The sequence below is a fragment of the Rattus norvegicus genome, chromosome 6 (assembly GCF_036323735.1).
Source record: "Rattus norvegicus strain BN/NHsdMcwi chromosome 6, GRCr8, whole genome shotgun sequence".
NCBI classification, from domain to species: domain Eukaryota; kingdom Metazoa; phylum Chordata; class Mammalia; order Rodentia; family Muridae; genus Rattus; species Rattus norvegicus.
In genome coordinates this window covers 95,219,327-95,241,907 of record NC_086024.1, presented here as the reverse complement: position 1 = coordinate 95,241,907, position 22,581 = coordinate 95,219,327, and the positions used below count along the sequence as shown (strand labels likewise).

The following is a 22,581-nucleotide window of genomic DNA, read 5'->3' as shown; positions in this document are numbered from 1 at the left end:
GGTGGTCTTAGAACTAGTTTGGAAAATATACATTCCTCCCATCCCAACTTTGGTTTTGTAATCTTGTATATATGTTAGTCACACAGGCAGGGGTGTTTTCCCCATCCCATAAGTACCTTTTTTTTTTTTTTTTTAAGATTTATTTATCTTATGTGAGTACATTGTAGCTGTCTTCAGACACACCAGAAGAGGGCATCAGATCCTGTTAAGATGGTTGTGAGCTGCCATGTGGTTGCTGGGAACTGAACTCAGGACCTCTGGAAGAGCAGTCAGTGCTCTTAACCACTGAGCCATCTCTCCAGTCTACTTTGTTTCAACATCATCTCAGAAGTATTTTTGCCATTCACTACTGGCATTCTTTGTTTATTCTGAATTCACTCATTGGAATTCTCATCCAACAAGTGTACAGGAACTTCCTGGACTCCCTTTCATGTTTGTTGGAGTGTATTTTTGTCCTCCAGTTTTCAAAGCACCTATTTGTAGCTCACTGTATACTTAAGTATACACAATGTAGGCTTGTGATAGCCCTTGTTAGTGGTTGTAAAATGTTTCTGCTTTTTTCACTTTTTTCAAGAAAAAGATCTTGAAAATTTTAACTTAGTTGCAGTGGTATACATTGTAGAGGTCCTAATATCCTGTTAAAATTACTGCTTTTTACTGATGATCAAAACCTTCTGCCTATCCTAAATTAAAAAAAAAAATGTTATTGTAACTGTATGAGTGCTTTACCCACACATATGTCCACATCCTGCTACCCAAAAAAGCCAGAAGAGGGGGCTGGACCCCTTGGAGCTGGGTTTACAGGCAACTGTGAGCCACTGAGGGGGTGCTGGGAACTGAACTCTAGTCTTCTGCAAAAGTAGCAAGCACTGGAAACCGTTAAGCCATCTCTTTAATTCCCCGTGTCTACTTTTTAAGAAAAATGTTCTATATGAACCAAAAAGACATACATAGTAATTTACCCTTCAAGGGTAAATGATCAAAAAAGAACATTTTAATGTTCAAATATACAAAGCACAATAAATACAGTTACCTATTGTGTAACACAGTTCAAGCTGAATAGACAGTGGATATAAATAGACGGTAAAACATCTTGGGTTATGAGAATGAATGCCTTTTGCCCTGTAACTCTTGAAAAGTAGTCAGATTATAGGGAGCAAGATAGCAACTAGCAGTTTCATCACTATGGGGTTTTCAGAGTATTTTATAAAGGGTAAGAATCGGTTTCTATTTTCTGTCTTTAATCTTGCATGCTTTGACAGTTGTTAGGCAACTGAAGTTGAATTAGACGTGTATTTTTGTTTTTTTGAAACAGAGTTTCTTTTGTGTAGCCCTGCCTGTCTTGGAACTAACTTTATAGGCCAGGGTGTCCTAGAACTCACAGATATACCTATAAGAAGCTTCTTGTTAAGTAAGATTCTCCAGATTTGCCTGAAACTCACTCACTCCTTATCCAAAGTTGACCTCTAAATTCTCCTATCTTACCTTCTAGAGAACTAGAATTACAATGTATGTGGCACCATGCCTTGTCTGATTTAAAACAACTCATGTTCTGGGTGGTGGAACTGCACATGGTTAGTTACAAACATAATTTATGATAAAAATATTAAACACTTGAAGGGCCTTTAGTGGGGAGGAACTTTGGTGGTTTTGAGATCTTATGGTGGCTTTGTGGGGAATACATAGGACTGTCTTCCTCTTAGAAACAGCCTAAGTACGAGGAATACAATATGGATACAGCGATGTTCCAGAATGTAAAATATAGGTCAGCTCTAGATTACATTTCAACAGACGAATAAAACAGAAAGTTACACATTCAAGACGTTTTCATTTGGAGTTTCTTCTGGTATCTTATCTGCATTGTAGTATGTGTTTACTTTATGTTTAAAAAATATACATAATTTTAATTTTGCCACTTGTCTTACAAAGGAAATTGTTTCAGAGATACTGACAATCTAAATTTGATTTTCTTTTTTTTAGGTCATTTTAACAACAGAAACAGGGCCAGGTGTGGTGGAGGCAGAGGCAAGGGGATCTCGAGAGTTCAAAGCCAGCCTGGCCTATGTAATAAGTTCCAGGACAGGCAGGGCTTATGTAGGAAGACTAACTCTGCCTCAGATAAACCAAAAGTAACAGAAACAAACCAAAAGAACTCTTTCTTATCAGATAAGTACTATAAACATTTTATTACATGAAATATTTAAGCCCAGTTTGGAACTTTTAAGTTTTTGTTTCAGGTGCCAATATCAAGATAATTTCCAGTCATAAGATATTTATGCAGTCTGAAAATAAATGTTGTCTGTATTGATGTCAAATTAGAATATGTCACATTTTCCACAAAAGGCAGGTTAGTCCTCAATAGTGGTTACAGGATATCCCTACATTAAACAAAACATTATACAAGAACCACAGTAGAATATGATCATTCTAGTCAAAGAGGGCTGGAGAGATGGCTCAGTGGTTAAGAGGACGTGTTGCTCTTACACAGGACCCAAGTTCAGTTTCGAACATACATGATTCACAGTCCTCCATAACTTTAGTTCTAGATTAAAGCATTCTTTTGACCTCCATGAGCACCAGGCATGGCACTGTAATATACATAAACATGCAAAAAATAAAAATAAATCTAAGGGGTTGGGGATTTAGCTTAGTGGTAGAGCGCTTGCCTAGGAAGCGCAAGGCCCTGGGTTCGGTCCCCAGCTCTGAAAAAAAGAAAAAAAAAATCTAAAATTATTCTTTTAATTCTAGTTAAAACAAAATGGAATTGTAAATTGACTTGTGGGCTCAATCTTTCAGCCTTAGTCTGGGCACTACATTTGTTTTTGTTTTTAAATACTAGCCTTGAACTCAAGAGATCCACCTGCCTCTGCCTCCAGAGTACTAGGATTAAAGACATATACTACCACACCAGAATAGCACCAAGAATTTATATGTATATACACACACATGTGTCTGTATAATATACATATTTGTATATACTTGTTATATGTGTAAATATATATATCATTTATTTTTATTTTATATTCATTGGTGTTTTGCCTGCAAGTACCTCTGTGTCTAGGTGTCAGAGACCTGGAGCTAGAGTTACAAACAGGTGTGAGCTGCCATGCGGGTGCTGGGAATTGAACCTATGTCCCCTGGAAGAGCAGCTCTTAACTGCTGAGCCATCTCTCCAGGCCCAGTTCCTAGAATTTCTAATCAAACATGAATCTACATTTTAATATAACGCAGATATCCTCAATTACCCAACAATGTTTATAAGACAAAATTTAATGAAAATTGGTCAGTGGGTATATATAATCCATGGTGCTAGCCATATGCAACTGTCACAGAAATGGACACCAGAGGATGGTGAAATGTTACATATTGTCGTCATCTGATTCATCTTCTTCCTTCAAAGATTCCTGTTAAAAGAAAGAAGTGTTTTAAGTTTTACATCTTGGTACATCTTATGGAACCTGCATTTTTAAACATCTGTAATTACAAATTATTTATACCTGAAAAATACCACACTTAAAGATAACCCACAGTCTATCTTTCTTGTCCTATGGATAAAAGCATTAAATGTCCTGGAGAGGAAAAGCCTGGAATTTTCTTCTCTCCCTCCCCCCCCCCCCCTTTCTCTTTTTGGTTTTTAGAGACAGGGTTTCTGTGTTGCCCTATCTGACCTAGAACTTGCTTTGTAGACCAGGCTGGTCTTGAACTGAGAGCTGTTTCTGCCTCTGCCTCCCTATTGCTGTAAACACAAGTGTGTACCACCATGCCCAGCAACCCTGAGATTTTCAAGCAGACAACTCCTTTTTAAAAAAAGACAAAACAGGGGTTGGGGATTTAGCTCAGTGGTAGAGCACTTGCCTAGCAAGCGCAAGGCCCTGGGTTCGGTCCCCAGCTCCGGAAAAAAAAAAAAAAAAAAAAAAAAAAAAAGACAAAGCATGAACACCACCAACAAAAAAGGTTTAGAGCTATGACAAATCTATCCCTGTAGGATGATGTCATAGGTGAGGCAGGTACAGGATAGGAGGCCTGTCATTGGAGGAGAAGGAAGGATGGGCGGGAGAGAAATTTGAAGGAAGAGGAGGAGACTAGGAGGAGAAGGAAAGACGAAGAGGGGAGAAGCCATGGCAGGTGATGTTAAGATTCTGTTCTGTGTATTTACAGGTTGTTATTAATGTTCTCAAGGGATGGATAGTACCGGGCTTTGTATGTTTAAGTGGGCAATTATATCTTACCTATTGGATCTAAGATTATTGTGTTGTGTATGTTTTTTTTAAAGATTTATTTATGTATTATTTATTATGTATACATAATATACCTTAAGTATATAAGTACACTGTAGCTGTCTTCAGACACACCAGAAGAGGGCATCAGATCTCATCACAGATGGTTGTGAGCCACCATGCGGTTGCTGGGATTTGAACTCAGGATCTCTAGAAGAGCAGTCGGTGCTCTTAACCACTGAGCCATCTCTCCAGCCCGTGTTGTGTGTTCTTTTATGTGAGGGTCTGAGTGTAGGAAAGTGTGCAGCTGGGATGTGTTTCCGCCAAGATATCTAGCAGATATCTGGGCACCACGGTACAGAGCTAGCGGGGTAAAAGACACCGTTACTCTTTATTATTTTTATATTTTTACAACAACATATCCCCACTAGCGATAACCTAAAAAACGGTTTATCCTTAGTTCACACAAATATCAAGCAAATTGCTTTAGGGCTCACACCATGACACTGTTTAGAAGGAGGTTATGTTGTTAGCTTACCTTGGCATATTTCTCTGCTTCCTCTCTTACGTCTTTGGGAACAATTTCATGTCTTCCTTTAGTTACTATAAAATCAAACCATGTATTAAAAATGAGGGTTTAGATTTATAAGGATTATGATTTAAAAAACTGTGAACTCTCCATCATCTAAAACTAGATAGGGTTCATTTCTTGTTGTTTCCTCCCTCCCCCCTACCCCAAATAATCATTGCTCACAAGGTGAGCTTACTTGAAAACAACAGTAAATTTGACTTAAGTCTGGACAAGGAGACATCATGTAGCTATTTCAATGAGAACTCTTCACAAGATCAGTCAGTTATTGCACAGAATTTTCACTAACTTGTCTTCAAGTGCAAATGAATTCTAGAATAAATGTACAAACGTAACTTACATTCACCAACCCAGCTGAGCTCTAGTTCAAAAGCTTTATCCTTAACTTCATCATGTACTATGTAAATTCTACAACAGAAAAGAAGAAATTAACACAAAATTGGTCAAGTCCAAACACAAGTTCTATAAACAGTGAGTACAAAGTAGACATTGTGTGTCTGGTGTTATTTATAAAATGATATACTCTCCAGTCTAGTTCAACATTAGGAAAGACAAATTAGGAGCTAGAGAGATTTCTCAGTTTTAAGATCATTTGGGTTTGGTTCTCAGCATACACAGTATTGACTTAGAACCACCTCTAACCCATTCCCCCAATCCAAAACCCTCTCCAGTCTCTTCAGGTACCACAAACAGACATGGTACATGCAAGCAAAAATATTTATACACAGAAAATAAGTTTTTTTTTCTCAAAATGGCAAATTACACAGGAAAAACCTACAAATACTGATATCCCTCTATTTTTCAAGTTATGCTTATTTTGATAATGTTTTAGAGCTTCAAATAAAAGACACCAGAAAGAAAACAGATTTCATGAACTGTGCCTTTTCAAGACACCCATTTTTTCTATTCGTAAACAAATATTTCAGAAACTAACTAATAATTTAAACCATCTATCCAGATAGCTTAAATGCCACTCAAATTGGTTCTTATGGTGCAATACGTTACAAACAAGAAGGCCCATAACCAGCTGCAGCAACAGTAAACAACTGAGTTTCAGCTGGCAGCCATGGCTCATGCCTACAACCCCAGGAAGTTAGGGTAGGAAGAGCCTGAATTCAAGGCTGTCCTCAAAATGACAAAAACCGCCGTGTGATGGGAAACAGCTTTCCATCTCCTTCCTTTTAGAGGCTCTGCTAAAGCCTCGCCATATAATACAGGAGAGCACCTCAGTTACAGGATGAAAGATGGTTCTCTGAAGAAGAACAAGCACCACCAATCAAACAAGGGTATGAAAGGTGCCAGAGGGCTGACCTCCAACAGGATCTTCAAAGACTGCTTCAGCAACAGACCCTGGGTTGTTCCACACTCAAAACTATTTTAAGGAACTACTTTCTATTTTTTTTTTTTTTTTTTTGGAAGCTGGGGACTGAACCCAGGGCCTTGCGCTTGCTAGGCAAGCGCTCTACCACTGAGCCAAATCCCCAACCCCAAGGAACTACTTTCATTTTCCAATCTAAGATGGCTCTTAACTGATTTAAAAAAGAAAGAATGCTTCAGAAGGGAAGGTAGAGGAGGAGAGATGAGCTTGGCAAGAGAGGAAATAGTAAGAAACAAAATCCCTTTGTGAGATGATAAGCACCGTCTATTATTATGATAGAACCCAGATTTTTCCTTGTTTGTATCCAAATGCAAAACCTGAAAAATACTATTGCATAAAGAACCAACTCAGTCTTTTCATGTAGTTTACCTGAAAAGGCAGCTAGAAAGTGAGTACTCTACACAATATTTTAACAGCAAGTGTCTGCATTCTTTGATCTAAATTTAATTTTTTTGGTTTTTGTTGGTTTTTCTGAGACAAGGCTTTCTCTGTGTAGTCCTGACTGCCCTGGAAATTGCTCTGTAGACCAGACTGGCCTCCAACTCACAGACTCCTGCTTCTGCCTCCTGGGTGCTGTGACTGGCCTGCATTACTACTACTCAACAAATTCTTTCTGAATTATCACTCAGCAAGTCTTCTGACTCCACTGCTTACCATTTCACAACATGTTAACAAAAGGTTTTGTCAAAAGAACTTATAAATAAATGTGATGATGAACCAGAAAAAGACTAAAAAACTAGTCAGGTTCATAAATCACACACAGAAATAGCTATAAACCTACAAGATAAAATTACTGAAGCTAAGTGTATGGCTTGATGTCAGAACACAGTGTGTGTGTGAGGCCTATGTTCAATTCTAACAACACATACGTAGTGTTTAAGCAGTTGTATAAGAAACTTTTTTTTTTTTGGTTCTTTTTTTCGGAGCTGGGGACCGAACCCAGGGCCTTGCGCTTCCTAGGTAAGCGCTCTACCACTGAGCTAAATCCCCAGCCCCAAGAAACTTTTTTTAGATTTACTTTTGTGTGTGTGTGTGTGTGTGTGTGTGTGTGTGTGTGTGCACGCACGGGTGCATGCTTGTTGACCTTGAAGGTCAGAAGAGGACCATGTCTCCTACAAGAACAGGCACTCTTAACCACTGAGCCATTTCTCCAGTCCTGTAAGCATTCAAAAGTAATTTCTAAAAGTCTACTATGTTCTCTTCCTATCTTTGAGAAGACGTTAAATTTCCCATCATGGGAGCATATGCTTTTAATCCCAGCAGAGGTAGAAACAGGTGGGTGGATCTTCTTTTGGTTTCTAGGGCTATACTGTTAAACTTCTGTTTCTAAATAAAAATAAAGATGTAACTTGAATATATTCAGGCTAAAGGTATAGCTCAGTGGTAGTGTATACTATATGCTTAACCTGTTCAAAGCCTTGCGTTCCCAGTACACACATCCCATACACACAAAAAGTGTTCACACATAATAGCCTCTTAACATTTTATATAGAGATTAGGTCATGTAAGGTTTTTCTTGTGGATGGCAGATAAAATCTCAAACAACTTACATTTTTGCAACTTCTTTAACTACATCACGGCAGGTCATTTCCTTCATCTATAAGAAAGCATACTAATTAATTTTGTATCATGTATAAAGACCGAGAGTGGTCAAACACAGCAAGTTCCAGAACTGCCAAGGATACACGTGTACACTGTCTTAAAAAAAAGAAAGAAAAAAAAGAAGAAATTTATCAAGTTTCTATTTGATTAACTATTTTCCTAAATTGGTATTTAATCACCAGTGTTCTTTTTCTTTAGAATTGACAACAACTCACTTCAATTAATTATACAGGTAGTAATGCACTGACAGGTGTATGCTATGAACTGAAACCAGGTCCACTGCAAGAATAGTGAGTGTCCTTAACCACTGATCCATCTCTGCAGTTCCAGGGACACCTTTTAAGTTAACAACAATTAAAAGCTTAGAGGTGGCTGAGCAGATAATGGCAAATGCCACAAAACCTGACAACCTGAGCCTGAGTCCCAGGACCCATATGCTGAGCCATCTTCTATCCTCTACTCACAAGCCATTGTATGCATGTACCACAAAATTAAATCACACACACACATACACACACAAAATAAGTCACAAAATTTGAGAGTCTCACTATGTATCCCCTGGCTTGCCTCAAATTTAAAAAGAAGGCCACCTGCTTCTGACTCCAATGTGCTGGAATTAAAGGCATGCCCAGATAAAACAATATTTTTAAACGTTAAAATTAGGCAAATTATTAAAGGAATATTTTATATATTAAAGGAATTATATTTTCTTTTATTTCATGGAAGATAAAAGTACAAAGCAAAAGTAGGAAAAAGGAAAAAAAAGCAAGATGCCAAAGGCAGGTGAGAGGCTCAATGAACAGTGGCATACAGCACGATCCCTGGTACTTCCAGGAGCACACCATAAAAATAGAAAAGCTGGGCTGGAGAGATGGCTCAGCGGTTAAGAGCACCCGACTGCTCTTCCAGAGGTCCTGAGTTCAATTCCCAGCAACCACATGGTGGCTCACAACCATCTGTAAAGAGATCCAATGCCCTCTTCTGGTGTATCTGAAGGCAGCTACAGTGTACTTATATATAATAAATAAATAAATCTTTTAAAAAAAAATAAAAAAGATGTTACAATAGAAACCATTAATTATTCCATCAACAAACAATTAGAAGTCAGGAGAAAACCCCGCTTAAGTGCCCAGCCATCACATGAAGTAGCTGGCTAGTGTGATGGCGCAGCTGGGCCTCAGCACTGGGGAGGTGGAGGTCAAGGGCAGACTTGGAGCTTTAATGACAGGTTTAAAACAGTGTTTGAGGAAATCTGGTTTTTACATTTCAGACACTAAAGTGAGGAAAGATTATACTCAGTGGTTTGAGTTGTGAAATGAGATTTAATTATGTTGTTTTTCAAAGAGGTTCATTAATGTTTTGTTTGTTTTCTGTTTAGGACAAGTACCCATGTCAGGTAGCTAATGGCCATTGCCTGTAATTTTAGCTCAGGATGGGGGCTGGGGGTGGGGTAACACATTCCTCTGGCCTCTGTGGGCAACTGCATTCACAAGTGTACATTCCCATTCATATAATTACAAGTAAGACTTTTCAAAGTTCACATAACAAAAGCAGACAATAGTTAATTATTTGGAAAAACCAGGTTTTAAATAAAATAGTTTAATTATTAATAGCTGAACATCTGGTTCATGGATAGTAGAAAGTGGGTAGTTTAAATCTGAAATAGGATCTCACTGTATAGTCCAGATTGGCTTCTAAACGTGCAGCAATCCTGCTGCCTCAGCCTTCTGAATCCCAGAATTACAAGGGTGCACCATCAACCCACATTTAAAGTAGGTAGTTTTAAATTTCACACTTTCTCTAGGCACAAAGGAAGGGAAAACACTTGAGCAGACATTTAATTTTTTAAGATTAAAAGCTGTGTCCAAAGACAAGATGCAGAAGAAAAACAAAAACAAAAAAAAAAAAACAACAAAAAAAAACCAAACAAACAAACAAAAAAAAACCCCTAAAATCTTTATTGCAGTTGATCTAGAATAGACTTCAAAATTTTTTGTAGCAGTATAGATAAAAAGTCGTTTGGGGAGTGGAAAGATGGCTCAAAAGTTAACTGTACTTGACATTCTTGCAGAGGACCAGCTTTAGTTTGAAGCATTTACAAAATGGCTTACAGTCATCACTAACTATTTTGCCAGGGAACCTGATACTTCCTTCTGGCCTCTTTGGATATTAGACACACATGCAGTATACAGACATACACACAGGCAAACCAGTCATACACACAAAACAGATCTTTAAAAGTTGTCATGTACTTTTTTCTTCCTTGAGGCTTTACAGAAGCATCAAAATCATACATGGACACATGATACAAGTCATAGATAATGTGCTATCATGTTTCCTATTTAACCAATTAGCTTCACAAATATCAGTGCATTATTCCGCACTAAGAGATTTGTAAATCCCACTTCTAGCAAAACCCAGCATTCAATATACTTTACCTGAAGCTTTTCTATTTCTGTCTTTGCAGCTTGCCTGGCTTTGCCAATGGCACAGCCCCAGTAACCCTATTTAAAAAGGAAATGAAGAAAAAAGTCAATTACTATATATTTCCTGACATTAAAAGAGTTATGTTTAGTTTCTGATTTGCTGGTTGTGGTGTACTTGAGACACAGAGGCAGGTAGATCTCTGATTTGGAGGCCAGCCAAGACTACATGGTGAGAACCTTGTCTCAAAAACAAACAAGCCCCCAGCAAGTTAAAAAATAGCCAGGTAAGTCACATGAACATAAGGAGTTTGACATAGCACACCTAATTCTAGAAGAATGTAGGTTGCGGTTGGAGAAGTGGCTCAATGGTCAGGAGCACTTGTTGCTCTTACAGAAGACCCAAATTTAAGTCCTAGCACCTACATGATTGTTTATGAACATCCATAATTCCAGGGGATCCAATGTCATCTTCTAACCTTCACAGGCACCAAGCACACCCAATCCACCCATATATGCAGGCAAACACGTACACACAAACACAAAATGCATAAATCCAACTTAAAAAATTAGGTTTTGCCCCCACTGCCATGCTAGATTTCCAACTGATGGCCTTGTAAATCCCAGGAACTACCCCACCCCTGAGCATATTTTGCCATATATCCATATTAAGATATAATACAATGATGAGACAATCACACACATCAAAACAGTTTACTAGGTAGTTCTTATAGAGCATACTAAAAGTTATGAGTTTTCTCTGCTTCATAACATGTTTATTATGAAAAATTGCTTTTCTTAAATAAGTTAGGGTCTTATTTATTCTTAAAATGCTGCGGATTGAAGCCAAGGCCTCACACACTGTAGGCAGGCGTCTAACCATCAGACTCTCCCCAGGAGCTTCTTTTACTCTGAGACCAGGTCTTCAGTAAGTTGGCAAGATCTTTTTCTGCTTGCCTTGAATTTTTGTAATCCTCTTGCCTCCTCCTCTCCTCAACCCAGAAACTGGGACTACTGGTCTATCATTATGCCTAGCTTTAACAGAATTTAAATAAAATTCTGTTATATAATCCAAGTGTGATAAATGACAATACCATTTAATTATAAAAAAAAATAAATAACTTTAAAAAATGTACTCACATATGAAACACCTGATGGATCGATCATATAGAGCTGTGCACCATCATTCACACTGTAAGACCCCAACATGAAACTGCATAAAGAGTTTAAAACAGTTCTCAATACCATTTGTATAGAAGATCACTGTGATGAAACTGAAATTAGATTTTCTCAGATAAATTGCTAACATAACTTGTTTTTGATAAGACACCTACAATAAAACCACTAAACTATTACTAAACTACAGCATTCAAAATCCACATCACTGGTTTGCTTATCAGCCTTTCTTATGAAACTTTATTCTGCACTGAAACATTTATTCAGAAATGTAGCACAAGAATTACAGACAAGTAATGAGAAAACAACTAAAAGGTCTGAGGAGGAAAGTCACTGCACAATAAATAGCCAAGGGCACAATTTCTGCCTAAAAGCATCCTACATCTGATTCCCCAGTGTTCCTCTGTTCCTCTTGTCATTTTTCTGCAATAGTCAGAAATGGCTCAATATCTCTGTATGCTCAACAAATTAAAATCAGGTTGTTAAATGGTCGTGAATTACCAGTTCTCTGAACTTACACTGCTTTTACTTTAGAGAACTGTGCCTTATTTTACCTATCGCATCCCGTGGATCATCTTAGGAGCCGACAATCCCAATCAGTACCCTCTTTTCCCTTCAGGATGTGCGTGTGGGGGTGGGAGGCGGAGGAAGGAGGGAGGGAGGGAGAAAGAGAGAGAGAGACAGACAGACAGACAGACAGACACTATCATTTAAAAGCCCCTGCACATGTCCTTTTGGAGTCTTACACTCTGGCCTTTGCATATCTGTGCGATCATCTCTGTCTACCACCTCTGCACCCCCTAAGTGCCCATACCTCACACCAGCACCGAAGAGAGTCTTCACCACCCCCAATACTTCATGCATCTTTCCCTATCACCTTCCCAGAAACAGACCACGCCTTAATTGCTGTCCCACACATTCAGTACTAATGCCAGAATCCTGTCATTTCATATCTAAGGTTTGTTTAATCAGAGTGACATCTGTGTCCCACCATTAAGAACTGGTTCACAGTATATTCTCAAAAAACCCATTATTCATAGAAAGGAGCTGATGAACATGGAAAGGCAATATAGGAAGTCAAAATAGAGGTTCCAAGTGCCATTAGAGTGAAACCTTTAACTAATTTAACAAATGCCCCACTGGCTCTAACACTGCTAATGATTGAAAACTCAGGTTTTCAATAGATCTGTCATTTCTGTATTTAAATATAGCTGATAAGCAACTTAGAACTATAGCTATATAAAGATACTTGGCTATGATAAAGCATGGCCAACTAAGTTTTGTTTTGTTTACTCTACTTGGTGTCAGTCTCTTGGATCCCAGGTTGGCCTTAACCTATGTAGCTAAGAACACCCTCTGATCTTCCCACTAATACCTCCTGAACAAGGTTACAGACACAGCATGCCTAGCTTATAAGCTGTTAGGAAACGTTCTACTGAGTTACAGTTCCAACCAATAATGTCTTCGTTTCAAACATCATCATAACAGTTCTCCCAAGGACTCTTATAACATGTTATAACACCGATGATACTTCTTGCTATAACTGAATCCCCTCTTTTTAACACTTCATTTTAACAATAGACATTTTCAAAGATGTCTAAACAGCTGTACATCCTGTCAAGAAGCAGGGACTTAACTACAGAGAATTTATTATAATCAGATTAAAATCATGATTACAAGTTTCTTCCTGACCTTAAGACTTCTATAATTCCTTTCACTATTCCAACAGTTTTTATGTTTTGTTTTTTGAGACAGTGTCTCTAGACTGCCCAGGTTTGAACTTATTATGTAGCCCAAGATGGCCTTGAATTTGTGCCAGTCCTCTTTACCTCAGCCTCCTAAGGATTGAGATCACGAGCATGTAACATCAGACCCAGCTTTTAGGTATATTTTTAATGGTTGCCTACTACTTCTTGGTGAGAATTTATATTTCAATATGTCTAAGAGGCCAGTCGGGGGAACCCGAGAGATGTCTCAGGTAGTAGAGAGTTGTCATATAAGCACGATGACCTGAGTTTGGGGTGCTGGCATCCACATAAAAGCTGAGTGTAGGGGCTGGAGAAGTGGCTCAGCAGTTAAGAGCACTGACTGCTCTTCCAGAGGTCATGAGTTCAATTCCCAGCAACCACATGGTGGCTCACAACCATCTGTAATGGGATCTGATGCCCTCTTCTGGCCTGCAGTCACATATGCAGGCAGAATGCTGTACATAAAATAAATAAATAAATCTTTAAAAAAAAAAAAAAAAAGCTGAGTGTACCCCAGCACTGGGACAGACATTTTTAATAAAAAGTTAATTCATGTAGAAAAACAACTGCTGCATAAATATGACTTAAAGGTTTCACAAAATTTCATACCTGCAGCCAAAAGGTCTAACAGCACTGTAGAGTGTATACGCGTGTACATACATGGCCACTCTGTCTGCAAGATGCTGGGAAGAAAAGACTTCATCAGTACATTTCCATTACTGTTCAAAAGGTTCATCAACATATTTGTCAACTTACTTTTAGAGGAATGTTATAGCCAAAGTTAGACCTAAAGTTGGACGCTTCTTCTCTTGCTATGTCTGCCAAGGAACGAGCATCTGCCAACAAACCTGCCACTGCCTGGAGAGAGAGAGAAAGGACCACATTAACACAGGCCTACAACACTGGAGAGAGAGAGAGAGGACCACTTTAACACGGGCCTACAACACTGGAGAGAGAGAGAGAGGACCACTTTAACACAGGCCTACAACCCTAGAGAGAGAGAGAGAGAGGACCACTTTAACACAGGCCTACAACACTGGAGAGAGAGGGAGGACCACTTTAACACAGGCCTACAACAACCCCATTACAAACCAAAGGCAAATAGTCTATTATTAGCTTATCTAATAGTTTAACATTTTGATTACAGTTTTTAAAAGGCATTTTGATAACAAGTATAGAAAGAAGGAATTAGGCCTTAACTGTCCTACCATCTTGCTAATTTCTGTGTAATTAGTTGAGCCTTGAGGCAGGGATCCTCCTGTCTCAACCTCTGGAGTAACTAGCATGGGGGCCTGAGCTACCAGGCCCAGCCAACTCCCCAGTATGAAGAATGCCAACAGCTTGGGCTTTATATAAGAAAAAGGATAAATCTGAGCATCTAGAATAGGATTAAAACATTTCCCCCTGCAGGTGCCTATTGTAAAGGACTACCTTCTACCAGTTTTCCTTTGACAAGTCTCATCAGAACACCACAAGCACAAGCAATAAATCTGTACAGACAGAAAATGATTGGGACAATCCTTATGAAGGAAAAGAAAACCTTAAGGCTTACTGGCTACTCTCAATTCTTTTTGTGCATAGCACTGCATCTCTCTTAGAAATAAAGCTACCGGGGCTGGAGAGATGGCTCAGCGGTTAAGAGTACCCGACTGCTCTTCCAGAGGTTCTGAGTTCAATTCCCAGCAACCACATGGTGGCTCACAACCATCTGTAAAGAGATCCGATGCCCTCTTCTGGTGTGTCTGAAGTCAGCTACAGTGTACTTATATATAATAAATGAATAAAATATTTAAAAAAAAAAATAAAGCTACCACTGAATGTTACTGTGTAACAGATCTGGAATAACACTAAAAGGAAGTTTGAATCCAAATTTTCCTTTAGTAGCTAAGCATCTGTTAGCTCATCTGTAAAAGTAGAATGGTCAGGATTAAATGATCTAAATTATGTGAAGAGCCCACACCATAACACCTCGCACACAAACTGCTTTCTTCCCATCAGATAGCAGTGAAGATTAGCGCAGTATGTTTTCATCTTGGCTGTTCCTATGGAATAAAGCATCATCTACACGTGGTCCCTTCAGGGCATGCCCGGTGTGTATTTATGGTCTGGCTTACACTTGAGCTTAGGGAGCAGCTTCAGAACTTAGCGGAGATGCCTAAGAAACTCCATGTTCCCTCCGTTTACTTTACATCATTTCTTCTCCCTAGACTTTACAATAAAGTGCTCTGAGAACACGAGTGACAACTCCATGATGGATGCAAAAAGCTTGACATCCTTCACCTCCCAGCACTTATCATCCCCCGATCATCTACGCTGTTAAGATCTTATTTCTGCATCCTCTGCATCTCTCACTCTCTCATCTTTAAAACAACTTGTCACCAGTAACATTATGAAATTGTTTTAGACATTGAGTTGATCAAAACAATAATAAATGTATTATTATTGTGGCTGCTCAATCATATATTACTGCCTTAATAGTAAGAAATGAATGAACTCTTAAAACAGACTTTAATATTTTGGTTATCTCAAAAGAAATTGAAGAAAACAAAGATAACATTTTAAAGTGTGATCTTACCATTCCAACATGTCGATCAACATTGAAAAGACGTTTATTGGAGCCTTCTTCATAAAGTTTAGAAAGGACTAGTTTTTCTACCCCAAACACAACACCATCTTTACATCTGATCCCAATAGCTGTACTGAAACAAGAAAAAAATATTTTTTAGCTGAAATAGAAGAAACTTAGTAAGAATTAAAAAAGAAAAATAAGCAAAGATCAAAGGGTTGACTACAGTTCAGATAATAGAGTGATGGCCCAGGTTGAAGAACACAGTAGATTCAGTCATAAAACAAAAAGGTGTGAACATACTGATAATGCCGGCCTGGGAGGTGAGCCAAGAGCATCAAAATTCAAGGTCACAAGGAGTACCTGAGAGGTTAGAAGCAACCTAGACTAAATGGGACTCACTCTGAAAGCTAATTTAGGACTGAGGATGACAGCCTAATTGGGAGTGTTTTCCCAGCACTACACAGAAATTAGGCATAGTGGTACACATCTATAATCCCAGCACTAGAGGCAAGAGGATTAGAAATTCAAGGTCACCCTCTGCTACATTGTAAGTTGAAGGACAAGCTAAGATACAGGGACCTTATCTTAGTAATAAACAAGATATAATACTTAAAGCATATAAGGTATTTTAAACATGTTTTGTTGTTGTTGTTAAACTTGGCACACATTTTGAATTTATTTATATTCTATGTGTGCCTTGTGCCTGCATGTGTGTGCTCTCAAAGTCATATTCAAAGAGGACAGAGGACACACCAACGGAGTTACTTTTTTCCTTTCATCATGTGGACCTTAGGGATCAAATTAGGTCACCAGGATGGTGTCAGGTGCCCCAAAGAAGGAGCCATCTTATTGGCCCATTTTAAAATATTTAAAAATTAGAGGGAAGGTGTGGTGGCTCCCTGTCTCAAACAACAGCAACAAAGAGTCAGTCGTACTATGTAGCCCTTGCCTGGAACTCACAACAACCTGCCCTCTTCCTCTCTCAAGTGCTGGGATTAAAGGTGTCTTCCACACCAGGCCCAACAGAAGAGCCGGCTGTGATGGTGCTCTCACTTATTCCTTCATTCCCAGCACTCTGGAGGCAGAAGCAGGAGGATGTTTATGAATCTGAAGCCAACCAGGAACGGTGAGTTCCAGGACAGCCAGGGCTGTTACATAGAGAAACCTTGTCTCAGAAACAAAGATGAACAAAGGAACAAAAGGGTGCATAACACACACAAGAAAAGATACAGCTACATACAAGCTAATCTAAGTCCTCGTCTTTATTTTGTTCACCTATTTCTCCTGCAATAACTATGTACTACTAGTTAATACACAAATCAATAAAATCTATGTTGTTACAACTCAGCTCCACCTCAAGTAAAAGGGACAAACCATACGACACTATCTCCAGACTAAGGTGTGTTTCTTACTTTATCCCTCTGTTGCTGGTAAAGAGAGGCGCTAGAAATCAAACCAGACTTTGCATATGTTAGGCAGCTGCTCTAAAACTCAGCTACACCCCGGGTCCTCTTCCTGATTTTCATTTCATTAACTTGTTACTAATGTTAATTAATATGCAACTGTTACCAATTTTATAAAACTTACCATTTTCCTTTGAGTGCTAGGAATTGGACTCTGCCTCCTGCACAGTTAGTTAGCAAGCACCACTAAGGTACGTCTCTAGCTCTATAGGGACTTGTCTTGCTTGTCTTTGTTGTGTCTCTGTTGTAGGGATCAGACCTGGGGCTTGAGCTTGCTAGGCAAGCACATTACCAAGAAGCTACATTTGGAGCCCTTTCCAAGTTCTTCTTTTTGTTTTGTTGTTTTTTCCAGAAAGGTTTTTCTGTGTAGCCCTAGTTGTGCTAGAACTGACTCTGTAAACTGGGCTGGCCTAGAACTCAAAGAGATAGACCCTCCTGCCTCTGCCTCCTGACTGCGAGATTAAAGGTGTGTGCCACCATGGCTGGCTCTTCTGAGTATTTTTTAGCTTCAGCTGGCTGAACCTGAATATGTAAAACTTATGTATAAAGCGAGCTATTTACAACTTTAAGTCATTTTAATAAATGTTATTAGTAATGTTTATTAGTAATAATATTAAATAGTAAATAGGTGAGCAGGTTATCATTAGGTATTTGTTGTTTAAGACCAATAAATTCTGTCAACTTGTTCTTTTTTTTTTTTTTTTTTTTGAGGAAAACTTTCTTTTTTCTTAGTGTGGTACTGAGGATGGAACATAAGACCCACACATGCTATACAGTACTGCTAGGCAGTACAGACCCACACATGCTATACAGTACTGCTTGCTAGGCAGTACAGACCCACACATGCTATACAGTACTGCTAGGCAGTACAGACCCACACATGCTATACAGTACTGCTAGGCAGTACAGACCCACACATGCTATACAGTACTGCTAGGCAGTACAGACCCACACATGCTATACAGTACTGCTTGCTAGGCAGTACAGACCCACACATGCTATACAGTACTGCTAGGCAGTACAGACCCACACATGCTATACAGTACTGCTAGGCAGTACAGACCCACACATGCTATACAGTACTGCTAGGCAGTACTGTCCAAGCGAACTACATTACACTGGCTAATTTATACAATAACTTTGCAAATAGTATTAGTACATTTATTTTAATAAATAAAGAACCTGCCAGCTCCTGTCTGCCTAAGTGTCTGGTTAGGAAAACCCCTCGAAAATATACAGGGAACCAAGGCTGGGGAAAGGCAGAACTATTATTTTAAGAGAAGCAATGTAAACCTGTTTATTATAAACTAATATTTAATTTTTCAGCTTTATTTCTAATATGTTAAGTAATGGCATAAACTACAGCCTGCACTAATAAACATTTTTTGAGATTCCCCAATAATTTTTAAAAGTATAAGATACACAATTCTGGGCCTAATGACAAATCTATAACTCCAGAATTCAGAAGGTTGAAGCCAGAGGACCAGAAGTTTTAAGGTCTAGGCTATACAGAAGCCCTATGTCAGTTTGAGCAAGATACTGAGTGTGCAAAATAAAAGTAAAGGTATAAAAGTCGTGGGGCTGGGGTTGGGGATTTGGCTCAGTGGTAGAGTGCTTGCCTAGCAAGCGCAAGGCCCTGGGTTCCGTCCCCAGCTCGGGGGAAAAAAAAAATAATAAGGAAAAAAAAAGTCGTGGGGCTAGTAAGGTGACTGAGTGGATAGCCATGAGAACCTATCTTTGATCCTGTAATGGGGGAAAAAAACAATACACAAATTGTCCTCTGATCTCTGCTCACACACACACACACACACATACACAGAAAATAAATAAATCTTAGGCCTAACAACTTAGCCCTTATATAATAAGAACTTTCATAGCTGGACTCTTTTTTTCTTTTTCTTTTTTTTGGAGCTGGGGACTGAATCCAGGGCCTTGCGCTTGCTAGACAAGCGCTCTACCACTGAGCTAAATCCCCAGCCCCCATAGCTGGATTCTTTAAAGAGACTAAAAAGAAAAAACTCAAGTACCCCGTTGTCTTTTCATATAACTATCTAAGAGCATATTTCCTTTTTTTTTTTAATTATGTAAAGGCACCTGTGTGGGTATGTGCAAGACTGCAGGAGTCTGTGGAGGGCAGAGGTCAGACTCCCCTGAGCTGCCAATGGGTCCTCTGCAAGAACAATACACAGCCAACTGCTGAGCCACCTCTCCACTCCTATGAGAACATTTTCCAAAAGCAGAATCACAGCACATGTATTTCTAGTACAGTGCTTTTAGGCATCTACTTGAATACTGATACTTATTTGCTATTTCTTAAACTTCACAGGTATTTGTAATGGCAAAGCACTTTCCTGTCATATATCCAACACAAGAAAAAAATTAATCACCTTTTGATATAAGCACAATCTTAAAATTATTAGCTTAAATGTTTCCTGTTTAAACACCACATCCAGTTCATGGAGTGCTAGAGGTCAAACCCAGAACTTTGTGCGCACTTCACAACACTACTGACTGAGCTACATTCTTAACATTTCTTTCTTTTTCCCAAACACTTCTTTAAAAGACTTTTGTTTTTTTTTTTAAAGATTTATTTTATTTATATGAATACACTGTAGCTGTCTTCAGACACACCAGAAGAGGGTATCAGATCTCATTACAGATGGTTGTGAGCCACCACGTGGTTGCTGGGAATTGAACTCAGAACCTCTGGAAGAGCAGGTCGGTGCTCTTAACCACTGAGCCATCTCTCCAGCCCTTGTTTTGTTTTTTGAGACAGGATTTCTTTGTGTAGCCCCGGCTAACCTGGAACTCACTCTGTAGAGCAGGCGGGCCATCAACTCAGAGAGATCCACATGCTTCTGTCTCCACGTGCCGGGACTAAAGATGTGCAACACCACTTGGCAAAGGATTTTTATTGAAGTATGTGGACATCTTAGTGTACGTGCATATGTGTGGTGGGTAATGTACAGAAGAGGAATTGGAACGCTCATATCTGGAATCACGGGCAACTGCTGGAAGCTCAGTTTGTTGGTGGTACTGGGAACCACACCACAGTCCTCATGGCTGTGCAGCAAACACTCTTTTTTTTTTTTGGTTCTTTTTTTCGGAGCTGGGGACCGAACCCAGGGCCTTGCGCTTCCTAGGCAAGCGCTCTACCACTGAGCTAAATCCCCAACCCGCAGCAAACACTCTTAACCACCGGGCCATCTCTCCAGTCCCAGTCCTGATTTACATAAGGACTCTACCACTGAGCTAAATCACCAACCCCCAAAACTGTTTTGTTTTTTTTTTTTTAAATAAAATAATCTAACTGGACAGCTCACTGGGTAAAAGTGTAGAATGCAGTCTGATTACCTGTTTGAACCCTGGAACACAAAAGTAGATGGAAGACCCACTCAAGGAAGAGCTCTGAAGAGGAAGCTCTGAAGAGGACTGTGTGGGGTTGAGATTACTTCAGGGTATAATACGTTTATGCTAAAGCAACATAACAAAGCCTGATTACCAAAACATACAAAATTAAAGATAATGCCTGGTTAAACACTCACTCCAAACAAAACAGTGCTTCTTACCTACTGTTTTCCACAGCCTTCATAGCATATTCAACTTGGAAAACTCTTCCATCAGGAGAGAATGTAGAGGCTGACAGGTCATACTAACAACAAAGAGAACAAGAGTTAAGTTTACACGAAAGTCTCTGCCATCAACAGTTGAACAATTTTTCTTTCTAACTAGCTCAAACACCAGGTCTGTGTCATATCCTATCAGAAACTACTTTGAAAAGAAAAAAATTATATTCCAGCAGTTGCTCAAGGAAAACTATAGTTTTCCTTAGTTAACCTTAGATGGTTCAGTTATTAAGAGCACCTGTTTCGGGGCTGGGGATTTAGCTCAGTGGTAGAGCGCTTACCTAGGAAGCGCAAGGCCCTGGGTTCGGTCCCCAGCTCCGAGAAAAAAAAAAAAGAACCAAAAAAAAAAAGAGCACCTGTTTCTATTGGTTGGTTTCTCTAAACTCACAGGGTGGTTTAGAACCACCTATAACTCCAGTTCCAGGGGATCCAATGCCCTCTTCTGATCTCTGAGGATACATATAAGGTGAACATTGTGTGTGTGTGTGTGTGTGTGTGCGCGCGCGCACCATGGTGGCAGCCTTCCAAAGTCCGTTTTCCCTTCCTGCCTTGTGGGGCCTAAGAATCAAAATATTGGGAGAAACAAGGATAACCAAGAAACGCATTGTTCACTGCCTCTATTTCAAGTAATCAAAATGCTAAGTAGTTCTACAGGGAGACAAAGGAAAGATGGAGTAAATCACTGCACACACCGGGTATATTTAGCCCTAACAATTTAAAGTCCAACTCGCAAATCCTCCTTAAAAATGCTCCTTAAAAATCTGAGGCACTTAGGTTCACAGATAACCCTTTAAATGCTTACAGATTCGCCTAAAATAGCTTGTTTACGAAAAGCAGAACAAAGGAGAAAGGCAACTCATGAGATCGAGCCTTTCTTCTAGGTTGTGTATCGACGTGTTTCCAGGGACTGTCCACTAACTAACTAGGTTCTGTCAGGGAAGCCGGAGCAGGCCTGTGAGTCAACAGCACCGCAACACCGCAGCACCGCAGCACCTGCACCTGCGGGCGGTGGCCGCAAGACGCGCTCATGGCTCCGGCCGAGGCACCGCGAGCAGCAGGGGCTCGCAGGGGCCTCTTGAGGGTCGAGCCGGGGCGCTTACACTAGGGCAGGCCCGCAACTTCCCACTTTCAGTTTCCTTAAGTAGGAGATGAAAGTGACTCAGCACCCCAGGCAGTGGATGCACGGGGGCGGTAAAGACCAGCTCGAACCGCAGGAGCCGGAGTCACCCAGACAGAGGCAGTGGGGTTCCCAGGACTCGGGCAGCGCCGGGGTCCAGCGGCCTTCTGAGCCACAGCCTTACTGCCCTCAACACCGAGCTGGAAAAGACGGCGCGGAGAGACTCACCCCAGTGCCAATGGAGCTCATGGTGCTGACCCGGCAGGCCACAGAACGCTTCCAGGCCTCAAGCGCCGCTCCTAAGCCGCACACTGCTCAGGCCAGTAACAGGCTCGCCTATTGGCTGCGCTCTCCACCAATAGCCTTTAGTCTTGTGGCTTGTTCCGCGGGCGGAGAAGAGGACTGTCGGAAAGGAGGGCGTGAACTAGAGGCGCGCGTGCGCAGAAGGCACAGAGGCCGTTCCTTGGATAAGTTGGTACTATGTCAACTGAAACTGTTATTGGAAGTGCTAAGGTCAGAGCCTGGTTCCTAATAGTCCTAACGAGCTGGGCTTGGGCACCTGTCCTCCGTAGCCCACACAGGCAAGAATTCTTAAAAGTCCGGGAAGGAAAAAGCCACCTTAGGAAAAGGAACAAAAAGGGCCAGTGACCCCCGTTCCCTCACCAAGTTCCCC

At 40.0% G+C, this 22,581-nt stretch overlaps 1 protein-coding gene across 4 annotated transcripts; it reads right to left on the bottom strand.

The window, feature by feature from the left end:
• Window positions 1-2,162: 2,162 nt before the first annotated feature.
• Window positions 2,163-22,194, bottom strand: Psma3 (proteasome 20S subunit alpha 3). Of its 4 annotated transcripts, none has more exons than NM_017280.2 (11): window positions 22,137-22,159; window positions 20,735-20,817; window positions 15,709-15,832; window positions 13,890-13,991; window positions 13,743-13,816; window positions 11,350-11,422; window positions 10,225-10,290; window positions 7,735-7,781; window positions 5,147-5,214; window positions 4,756-4,820; window positions 2,163-3,404 (listed from the first exon to the last, which is right to left on the bottom strand). In NM_017280.2, the coding sequence occupies exons 1-11, from the start codon at window positions 22,155-22,157 to the stop codon at window positions 3,360-3,362; spliced, it is 768 nt and encodes a 255-aa protein (NP_058976.1). In that variant the 5' UTR covers window positions 22,158-22,159; the 3' UTR covers window positions 2,163-3,359. The 4 variants fall into 4 exon arrangements, with proteins under 4 accessions (NP_058976.1, XP_017449548.1, XP_063117663.1 ...); XM_017594059.3 differs by having other exon boundaries at window positions 3,255-3,404; window positions 15,709-15,827; window positions 22,137-22,194; XM_063261593.1 differs by lacking the exon at window positions 22,137-22,159 and adding an exon at window positions 21,892-22,008 and having other exon boundaries at window positions 3,255-3,404.
• Between the last annotated feature and the right edge of the window lie 387 nt (window positions 22,195-22,581).